The sequence below is a fragment of the Pinus tabuliformis genome, chromosome J (assembly GCF_031772625.1).
Source record: "Pinus tabuliformis cultivar Carrire ecotype Pingquan chromosome J, CPIR1, whole genome shotgun sequence".
Lineage (NCBI taxonomy): Eukaryota > Viridiplantae > Streptophyta > Pinopsida > Pinales > Pinaceae > Pinus > Pinus tabuliformis.
The window spans coordinates 1,279,398,759-1,279,410,351 of NC_142295.1; the positions used below are offsets into that span (position 1 = coordinate 1,279,398,759).

Below are 11,593 nucleotides of genomic sequence, written 5' to 3' on the forward strand. Positions count from 1 at the left end.
TCTGCAACCCACATAGTTCTGGAGTTGTCATCCTATAGGGTGTCCTAAATATTGGTTCTGCACCAGGTTTTAGGTCGATTGTGAAATCAATCTCCTTTACAAGAGTTAATCCAGGGAATTCCTTAGGAATAACATCCTTATTCTAACAAAATTGGGTGTTGATCTAGGGAGTGTCCTTTCTGGTCACTTACAACCTTGACCACATATAGTTTGCAACCTTGCCGGAGACAACGTTTTACCTTCATCATGGATATGAATTGTAGCGACACTCCTCTCTTCATTCCACAAATCTCAATTGACCTACCTTCATCATCTAACAAATCACCTTCTTCTTGAAACAATCTACCCAAGCTCAATGAGCTCCTAGCCAGTCCATTCCAATAATTACATCGTACGTCCCCAATGTTGTGATGTCTACCTTCAACTTAGTTATACACACCTGAGGTTTACCTGACATTGGTCAACACTAGGTCTTACTGCTTGTTTATTCCATAAGCCATCTCAACTTTCTTAAATTCATCATGATCATAGGCTGCCAACCCACATTTTTCTAATGTAACTAGTGAAATGAAACTTTTTGTAGCCCCTGAATCAAAAAAAAAATTAACTTTTACTTTTTTTATCGTACTTGAGGTTTCTACCACAATAGATTGGTGTTAACTTGTTGTTTATCAACTGCTACATAGATTTGAATGGTGGCTACTTGTCCCCCCATTGGTGCTTTTCCTTCTCTACAGTTGTTACCAGTTTGTAACTTAGGACAGTCACGCTAGTAATGAGGTCCCCTGCATCCCCAACAAGTGATGCGTGGTAGGATTTGAAAAGAATTTTGTGGAGTTCTTTGGAAAGAGTTCCTTCCCTTGGGACCTCGGCCCCTACTTAATGCTCCTCGCGTAGGACCTTGATTTGCACGAATCCTTGAAGCTACGGGTGAAGCTGCATTAGTAACCATTGAAATCCCCACTATCGGTGCTATGGGTACAACCCTGTTTCCATATGGCAGTGGCCTCAAACTCCCCCCGTGGGGAAGGTATGAGGGGCCTCCCCCTTAAACCTTAGTTGTTGTGGAAAAATGGTTTTGTTTCCACCCTTTAAGTCTAAGTGCTCTTCAACATAACGAGCATGATCCACAACTTCTGCAACTAAGGATGGTTTCCACATCCACACCATTGCCCTAATCTTATAAGTTCAATCCATAAATAAAATGATTAGCTTGGCACTGATCAGTATCCATGTAGGAGACATACTTGACCAATTCCATGAATCTAATCTCATATTCTTCCACCATACGATTTCCCTGACTAAAGCATGGAAGGCTCCTACCTGTTGTTCTTCATAATATGTTGGTAGGTACTTTTTCTTGAATCTCTCCTCAAATAACTCCTAAGTAACTATGTCTAGAGTGAGGTGTAGTTGACGCTCTAAGTTACCCCACCAATTCAGAGCACTATCTCTGAGTTGGAATACCGCTATTTTAGCTTTTGAATTGGAAGTATAATCTCTTAGTGCGAAGCACCTTCTCATTCCTTCTAACCAAGCTTTTGGATGTTCGCACGACCTCCAGCAAAATCTGGGAGCTTAATCTTTTGGAGCTCCCTAGTAATCTCCTCAATTGGAGGTGCTCTATCAGAGTCTCTTAATCCCTCGAGATTTCCCAACCCTAATGGAGGGTGCTCTACTTCCACTTCAATTGTTTGGCGCCCTCTTAAAGTCTCATTAATTGCTTCTAGGGAACGCAAAATGAGAGCCAACTCCGGTGAAGATAATGGGTTATTTGTAGGAGGTCCTTTTGATGACGCTCCTTGACCTTGATTTCTTCGCGTCCTCAAAATTGTTCAAATATTTGTATAATACGCAAGACTTATTAGCACAACGTAGGGCCTTGCCAATTCTTACTCTGCTCTCACATGTTTTGCGTAATGATAGGTGTAAATTTTCCTTTTGTTATGCTTGTAAATAAGTATTTCTAATATTGAAAAGATAACTGTGGATCTACCAAATCCTCTCCCATTTCTATCTAAGAAAGTGCTACGACGCACTGCTAGTCACCCTCAAATATCTTTAGATATCCCTAAACAATCATCCTAAATCCATCTTATATATTTTGAGCATTCACATAAACATTAACTTACCATTTTAATCACATTATTATAACTAGGTGTCCTCTTGAAATTCTATCAATAATGCTAGATTGTCATTTTTATATATATATATATATATATTATCCTTGTGTTTTCAAAGTAGGTGTCTAATGGCCTCAATCAACTCAACACTGACATTATTGTTAGGTATTTACTATCCCAATGATATATATAGAATGGCTAGTGCTACATGTTTTAATATTTCAATTTTATATATTTTCTTAAAGGAAGTTCTAATGTGCTAATCAATTGGTGTTCACCTTTGACACTTTAATCTGAATATGTTGGATTTCCTTTTTGTAAACATATGCATATTAATGTTATAACTCTATTGTGTCTCAAGAAAATTTCAAGAAGTTGCATCTAAAAAAAGTTTAGAAATATGCATGGCATCAAGCATAATGTGAGTAACTTGTAAAAATTTCACTTAAGTTCATTTATATTATTGAATATTATTAATAAATAAACAACTTGTTTTAATGCAACTTAAAAGGTCAACCTTCTCACTAAATCTTGTCATTATATGAATTAGTATGGCTATAAGAAAATATATAAACTGCAAAATAATATTTCTTTGTATTACTGTTAATCTAAGTTTTTAAGAAATAATCTCGATTTTATTAAAGGGACTTAACTCTATAGGAAATTGCAACCTTCTTGTATACATAGATAGGTTATCCTTGTTTACTATGTCAATAATTCTTCTATCTAAAGGTTCTACCACAATTTGCATAAATTTTGGTGGGCACTAACCTAGGTAATTTCCTATATAAATTTATGTAGTGAATTGCGTAATGTATGGTGGGCAATAACTCTTGGTAAACATATTTAGCTATCTAAGTGTAATTTTGGTGGGCACTAACCTCATTAAACTCCTATGTAAATTTATGTAGTGAATTGCGTAATTTATGGTGGGCAGTAACTCTTGGTAAACATATTTAGCTATCTAAATGTAATTTTGGTGGGCATTAACCTTAGTAAACTCCTATGTAAATTTACTTTAGAAACAAATTTGATTTGATTATATATATATATATATATAGTTACAGAAACTAATCCAAATTATATTTAAATGTTATAGGTTAATAAATAAACATTAATAATATGACTATGTGAATATAGACTAACATGACTATACACTATTATATTAATTTAGAATTATGCCTATCATATTAAATTAAGACATCAACCGTCAAGGTTAAACTTAAGGAAGCCGTTGATATTACACAAACCTTCAAAATTAATACAATAACACTGAGAAAGGTAGCCACTACCAAAAACAAAAAACTTCAGGTCAATAAGTCCACTTCCTTCGTTTTTCATCTTTCATTCAACACAATAATGTTTCCGGGTTTTTGTTAATGTGCAGTGTTTTCAAATTTTTCGAACTCACCCATTGCATCTTTGTTGACAAATACTAATTGGGAAAGTGAAATGGGGACTGAAATTAAATGCCCATGCTACCTATTTCGCTTCTCTCTCCTGTTCAATAAGCTGGTTCTATTTTTTCCATAAAGTAATAATACATAAATATAATATCTTTAGTAACTGTAATAATCAACTTCGGAATGGGAATGAAAAAATGATTGGTGTTTTATTAAAATTTATGGTTTTAAAGGTTTGCAATCTCACTATGGCTTTATTCTTCTTTTACCAACAAATACTATGAAATCAAACCAAAATAAATAAAAATGATGAGGTCACAATTCTAGAATGGAGTGGGATTGCCCAATCAATCGATTATTCTTTTAACAAGAATAGTTTTAGAATGAATCGATTAATTTCTTCTTTCTGGCATAGAGTTACATGTAAAATAATTGTAATAGCTTGGTCCTGTGAAAATGTTTCTCCAGGGCTTCAGTATATCATGTTAATTGTTTCAGATTATACGGGGATCACTATATAGTATAGATACATATATCACATATATATGATTATAGATAGTCACTATAACCTGGAAATTTATTGGATCTTCAATCAATTCTCTGCTAGAGGCATCTTTTGGGTCACCACTTCAACACCGACAGTCAACTTGCACCGACCTTGATCTGAACAACTCTTAATAATTTTATCGTTTGGATCTCTCTTGGGATGTGTCGAGTTTAGGTTACGCATAATACTTTAATAATGGAATAACTGACGATTATGACTGTAGATTTTATATATCACATAAATTTTCATTTTCTGGAATACCCAAGGGCACTTAATATAGTGTAGGACGTTTGTATATATCTTTGAAAATAGCAGTAAATATTAAGGCAATATAATTTTATATATTTCCACAATTTGAGAACTCTGGTGCAGTAATGTTTGCACAATCCACTTTACTGTTTTCTATTGTGCAACTGAATTCAAAATTTAATGATTGAGTATAGTCATATGGACAGCCGAGTCCATAACATCCCAAAGAGTTTAAACATGGCTCTGATACCATATGTGAGGATTTTTCCTAGGGTCCTCCAACTACAAACTAAATTTATTTTATTTAAACACAATAGGAAGGAAAATAACTTATTTATAACTCAACATTTATTTGATGATAATATATAATTAAAATTTATTTACAACATATTAAACAAGTAATAATTTCATTGCAACCATTTACATAAGTACTCAATATATGGAAGAATACCTATTCCAATAGCTTTTTTGAGATGCTCGTTGGATGCTCCTCTCGATTACCCATCTGAATTTTCCTCCCACCCAACTAGGAATTATTTCCTAGCCCAAGGAACCTCACAAGTTTCCTATCCCTCCGAGCCTAAGTCCAACTAGATGTAGTGTGTCGAAGTTAAACAAACACTCTCTAGATCCAAGTTTGAATTCTCTTATTTATCTCTCCATTCTCTCCCTTTTCTTTTTATCCACATTCCTCCCAAAACAAAATCCTCCAAAACCAAAACCAAAACCAAGACCAAGGATCCCCTCCTCTCATCATCTTTCCCCTTTTATGGCTCTTCCTCCCATTCACCTCAACCATCTATCATTAATGTTATGACTACTCCGTCATCCTTTAATTTGGTATATTTGAGAAAGCATTTTGGGAATAAAATATGGATATTTGATTTAGAATTAATTTAGAGAAGACCATATCTTCTCCCTAGTAGATTTGAAAAGACACATTGGGATATGGATATTTAATTTGGAATAAGCAGGAGGAGACCATATCCTATCCAAAATTAAATTTGAGAAGACAAGTTGGGAATTGCAAAACTATATTTGAAAAGACACTTGGGATATGGATATTTAATTTGGAATAAATGGGAGGAGACCATATCTTATCCAAAATTAAATTTGAGAACACAATTTGGGAATTGAATAATAACAATAATAAAATTTATATCGGTAAAATAAAATTACAGTTTCACAAATGTAGGTCAAGTTGGGAATTGAATAATAACAATAATAAAATTTATATCGGTAAAATAAAATTACAGTTTCACAAATGTAGGTATATACCAATATTTATTGATAATTATAAGCCAATATTTTCAGGTAAATTAAACACTAATAAAAATTAGACTGATAAGATTAAGTAGGGCATTACAGTGATCCCGTGCATGAAACAATTACTATGTGACGAATAAAACGTGGTTTTGTTCAGTAAAATATCGATTAATGAAGTAATTATTTCAAAATAAATAATTAGAGAGACAAAACAGAAAACCAATATACTTCTTAACCTTCCTAGAAGAATCATGAAAAAGATTCAAGGGGAGCCTGGTTAGACGGAGGTGACGATCCAGAGCTCCAGTTAGGCAGTCCAGATTCTAAGTAACCTAACTAAATACCCTAAGGGTCAAGATACTAGTCCCAGAATACCTATTCTCGGCCGAGCATCAATAAATTTTAGCGTCGAGAAAAGGGAAAAGTAAAAAAAAAATGCATGTTGTAATTAAAAGCATTGTGCCATCTTCATTACAAGGGGCTAGACAGAGCTCTAGACCTAGTAATGTTTAAATGTATATGAAACAAAATAATATACATGTACTTGCAGGTAATGATTGTATACAAAAAAACAAATTAAATATATTTGCATGCACCACACATGTGGAGACAAAGACAATACTGGAAACTAACACTGCTAAAGCATATACCAGGACATAATTACAATAAACCCACAAATATCGATTCTGGGCCAAAACCTTACTATACAATGACTTATATTCAAGATATAAAACTATGCCAGTAAACAACATGCATGAATCCCGACCATGGTAAAAGGCCCAGTTTTAAATTACAGTATCATACATAAAATTAGAAGGAGAACTGATAACAGCTTCGCATAACTTAAACAAATGCATGGTTACATTTTATTTAGACTTGTTTCAAAAGAAACTACAGTCAACTCTATGATTGTGCCTGATAAATAAAAGTTCTTAAATAATAATTAATACAAATTTGAGTTGTCATTAGTGTGATTTTTTGGAAGCTTTTCTGGTGGATTTTTCTAGTCTAATTTCTCTGAAATCCTATAGGAATTTATTGAAATCACAATTTTGATGGGTAACCCTGCACAATCCAAGTGCTCTAGGGATTTTTTAGGGTACTGAATCTATATATACAATCAAAAACACAATTTAAATAACACAAATCAAGATTTCACCTAAACTTTTTCCGCTAGATTCCAACACTAAAAAATCCAAAAAATTACACTAAAAACAACTCCATAAAAATCACAATATTACTAATAATTAAACTTTTAAATAATATTAATATTTATAATTTTATTTTTAAATCTAACTTTTCCATTAACCAATATTCATCTTTATTTAAATTTTGAATAAATATTCCACTCAGAAAAAAATAAATAAAAGATCACTAACCATCAATGAGTAAGATTAAAATTAACATAAAATTGGTTGCCCATGCATATCAACTTTGAATGTCCTCATAAATTTTAGAAAACATAAATAAAAAATCACTAGTATCGATCAGTGAGTGAAAACATTAAAATTAAAATGAAGGTGGCTGCCAACGCATGTGAAGAGCCATAAATTTTATAAAACATATAATCTATATAAAATGGTGAGAATGGTGATAAGAAATATAATCTATATAAAATGTTTTTTTACCAAGTACATTTGTCAGTGCATACGGGTAGTGTTTAATTTTGGCCTTCGTTATACATAATTCCAAGTACAACGTCAACCATTTAACTGTGCATTTGTCAGTCCGTACAGATAGGATCCACGGGGTACGCTTGAATTTGATTCCGTGCCTCGAGCTCTGGAAGGCTCTGGAAGGCGCGGGGACAATCACTATGACGTAACACATATCGAAAGTTTTCCGACGACAATTCCGTTGATGGATTTTAACGTCAGTTTATAGAAAATCAATTTAGGAGAATCTGCCTGCCGTTGACTCATAGAGGCAGTCACTGAGGGACGCTTAATATGTTAATATGGATCATTATTTTATATCAATGTATTTATTTCAAATACTTGCGTTGGATCATATTTTAAATCAAGAAGTGTGGTTTATGCTCAAGATAATGCAGCAAGAAAATAAATTGGAAAGGAATGGTAAAAATTCCTCTTATTTTTCACCCTAATTTATATAAAATTTTCATATTACTTATGAATTAATAATTTAAAACACAATTATATAAAATTGTATTGATGATTTTTTTTTTTAATAAATGCATTTCGACGACTCAAACAAGTTTGACGATGGTTGGCATTGACATATCCCATCCCTCTTACCTGGAACTTCAAGTCATTATTTTGGGACGGTCATCATCCATTGTTAACGCGTTACCATCCGTGCGATGACACAAATATTTTGTGAAAGCGTGACTTTTCACAGGATGAGATAAGTCAAACTTTTATATGTTTGGAGAGTTAAACTTTTATATGTTCGGATTTTTCCTGTACAAAACTCAAATTACCAAAAATAAATAAATTTGTCAATCCCCATGTAGTTTTAAACAAAATAAATAAATTTGTCAATCCCCATGTAGTTTTAAACAAAATTGATCCACACATATGAAACAAAAACAGAGAAAAATTAGATTAATAATTTTCACCCGCGTCTTCACGTTGAAAGTGTGCCAAACGATGGCGGTTTTAAAATATTTTAGCAAGATTGTAATCTCACGTGGATGTTCTTTCAATAATAATGGCTTAATTAAATCTAATATTTTTTTGGTTAAGTTTGGTAGATTTTTTTCTATTAATATAAAGCAAATTAATATTAGATAAAATTGGTTAGGTGGTTTCAAATTGCCCAGTAAGAAATCAAGATTATTGGACACCTAATCTCATTATATATCATTCAGTGGCAAAAAACCTTAAATTTTTGGATCCAAGCAATATAAATTTTAGTTTTTTTGTCCACTTCCATACTCTAGAGTTCTACATACATATGTAAAAATATAGACAAATTTAAAAGCTAACGACATAATAAACAAAATTATTAGAAAATAGGCATGTTAATTGTGTTGTTAAAACAAATCCACTGGTGTTTGGCATTCATCCTGGGCAACTTTGAACCAGAATACATGGAAGTGCTTCTCAATTCTACCAAAGCGAATGCCTTATTTTTGGAGTGAAACTCCACCTTCCGAAATTCCTTTTTGTAGTTTGGCATTCCCTGAACCGTGACTACAATGCCTATAGAGATCTACTCCTTTGTCTTTCCCAACCGACTTTTCAACTAAAGACTTTCCAACTAAATTAATATTGAAAAATTCTAAATTCTAAAATAAAATAGCATCCGTATAGCAATTGAAATACAAATATAATCTTAATTCATTCCATCTAATTTTTTATAATAGCATGTTGACATAAGTACTAGCACCATTTATTTGGACATACAGAGTAAGGCCAGGAGGGTTCTAGGTATTTACAATAACATGTTTTTTGGGGACATACAGAGTAAGGTCACGAGAGTTCTAGGTATTTATAATATCATGTTGACATAAATACTATCGCAATTCTTATTGGACATACAAAGTTAGACTGCGAGATTTCTAGGTATAGATATCAAATGGCAGGCGTGGCGTGGGAATTGCTTCCAGGGGCACCGCCTTGTGCAGTGTCATTCCAAATTTGTCGGCCAAGTCTACGTTCTCCGCACTAGTGCCTAGGGGAGGTGCCCAGTCGAATGAATGGATGAGAGAAGCCAATACCAGATGAATCATCCGATTCGCCAATGGAAATCCCACGCACATTCTTCTTCCTGCCCCGAACGGAATCAGATCGAAGTGTTGACCCCTGAAATCCAGATTGCTCATCTTATCCTCTCCCATAAATCTTCCAGGGGCGAATTTCAACGGTTCATTCCAGATTGCAGGATCCCGTCCGATTGCCCACACGTTGACCAGTACTTGGCTGTGTTTGGGTATCACTAATCCCCCAATCTCACAACGACTATCTGCTCTGTGAGGGAGGAGAAGAGGAACTGGCGGGTGCAATCTCAACACTTCTTTCATCACCGCGTGAAGGTAAGGGAGACGGTCCATGTCACTTTCTTCCACCATTCTTTTGCGCCCAACAACTCCGTCCAACTCCGCTTGGGCTCGTTCCATTACATGCGGATTACGGACCAGTTCTGTCATCGCCCATTCCATTGTGGTTGCGCTTGTGTCAGTTCCTGCACCCAAAATTTCCTGCAACATACAAGGCAGGCATTAAACATAAGAAGTTACAACCTTTTTGCAAAGGGTAGTGCTGAAGCAACAGTTTTGACAGATTAGTTCGTTTCTGTACTATGACCAAATACTTCTCCCGTCATGTATTATAGTAACCTGAGATAAGGAGAGACTTACAATTAAGTAGACTTTGATACCATTGACTGTAAATTCATCGCTTCTTACGTCAAGCAGAACGTCCAAGAGGTCCTTTTCACCATCGCTTCCATCGGTGCCTTTTCCTCTTGCGGTGAGGTGATCCTCTATGAATTTCTCAAGAATGGCATATACTTTTCTCCTGTGTATTGCTGTACTACGGGAGATGTCCTGCGGATCCCAATGAAACCACTGTAGAAACGGGAACGAGTCCGCCAGATTAGTAACTGCATGAAGCTCCATCAGTTTAGCGATGCTTTCTTGCAACACCTGAGAAACACAAGAATCGGGATCAGACATGTCTGTACCGAAGATCATGTTCCCCAATAGATTAACTGTGATGTTGAAGGCAGTGTGTCCAATATTCACACACTTCCCTTTCACGGCGTCTTCAAAGATCAGACGAATACTTTGATATACTTGTTTTTTTCTGAGATGTTGCAGAGCTTCTATCTTCTTGACAGAGAAGAGTTCAGTAGTCGATATACGTCTCAGCATGCGCCAGCGAGGTCCAATTTGGCCAAAACTCAGTGAAGATTTGGTAAAAGGCTTGTTTGCTTGTGTCACAGGCCGTCCTGCAAGGAGGTGGTCATGGATTTTGAGAACTTCCTTTGCCATGGCGGCGGAGGAGGCTACTACTGTGGTTTTCATTCCAAAAGAGAGAGACATGAGAGGGCCGTATTTGGTAGCAAGGTGGAAGAGCGTTTCGTTGGGCTTATCACCGAGCTGGAAGAGATTTCCCACAACGGGCCATCCTGGAGGCCCCGGAGGAAGCCTCGAAATCTTCCTCCTCGTCACATGCAAAACGAGGAGTATGATGAAGAAGCTTATCCCCGGAATAGAATACGAGAACATCCAACCAAACTCCATTGGAAATATGATTAGACGCAAGGAAAGAAGACCAAGGAATGCAGGGAAGATAAACGATGCCGTTACGGAGACGAGAGATGACGAAACCATTCGTTGCAAGAGGTTTATATAACCAATAGCCATGTCTACAGTCAAAGATCGTGCTTCTGACTGGTTTAGCACATGAATAATATAAATGCAAAAGACAAGGACTCAAAACTAAATGAAAACAATTGGGCCGTCTGCAAAGTATTTCTTTCAATTTATATACACATAAATGATAATTTAATTGGCACGGGTTCTCTTGTTTCTCACATCATACAGTAACAAGGCATAAATTTGAGGGCACATCCATTCGTCTTGTTAACTTTCTTATGATATGCTTGTTTTTAAAACAGGCCTTCACATGAGGTTTTTATGACAGGTTTTTTTTTAAAACAGGCCTTCACATGAGGTCTTGTTAATTTTCTTATGACATGCTTGTTTTTAAAACAGGCCTTCACATGAGGTTTTTATGACATGTTTGTTTTTAAAACAGGCCTTCACATGAGGTCTTATTTATGCTGGTTATTTAAATCTTATATATTATATTTAATTGTTTTTGTTTGTGAATTTTTTTGAGTTTTGAGAAATATTTAAGTCATCATATTTATCCAGGATCGCATTTAGCTTAGGCCACACTACTTCTTAATATGGATGGATTTTTGCCTACAGAGTTTTGAACCAATGACCTTCACATCGCGAAGCGACTTAACAATACATCCATCCCTGTCTATTCTATCTCTAGTGAGCTATATTATATTTAATTTTCATA

General features: G+C 34.9%; 1 protein-coding gene across 1 annotated transcript; it reads right to left on the minus strand.

Moving 5' to 3' along the window:
* Window positions 1-9,005: 9,005 nt before the first annotated feature.
* LOC149231916 (cytochrome P450 76T24-like) lies at window positions 9,006-10,856 on the minus strand. Its single transcript, XM_089376388.1, has 2 exons — window positions 9,913-10,856; window positions 9,006-9,753 (listed from the first exon to the last, which is right to left on the minus strand). The coding sequence occupies exons 1-2, from the start codon at window positions 10,798-10,800 to the stop codon at window positions 9,115-9,117; spliced, it is 1,527 nt and encodes a 508-aa protein (XP_089232514.1). The 5' UTR covers window positions 10,801-10,856; the 3' UTR covers window positions 9,006-9,114.
* Window positions 10,857-11,593: the final 737 nt, after the last annotated feature.

Coding starts and splice junctions, on each gene's coding strand:
- LOC149231916 (XM_089376388.1), bottom strand. CDS start 10,800: ATGGAGTTTGGTTGGATGTTCTCGTATTCTATTCCGGGGATAAGCTTC. Junction 9,754..9,912: donor GTATCAAAGTCTACTTAATT/GTAAGTCTCTCC, acceptor TGTATGTTGCAG/GAAATTTTGGGTGCAGGAAC.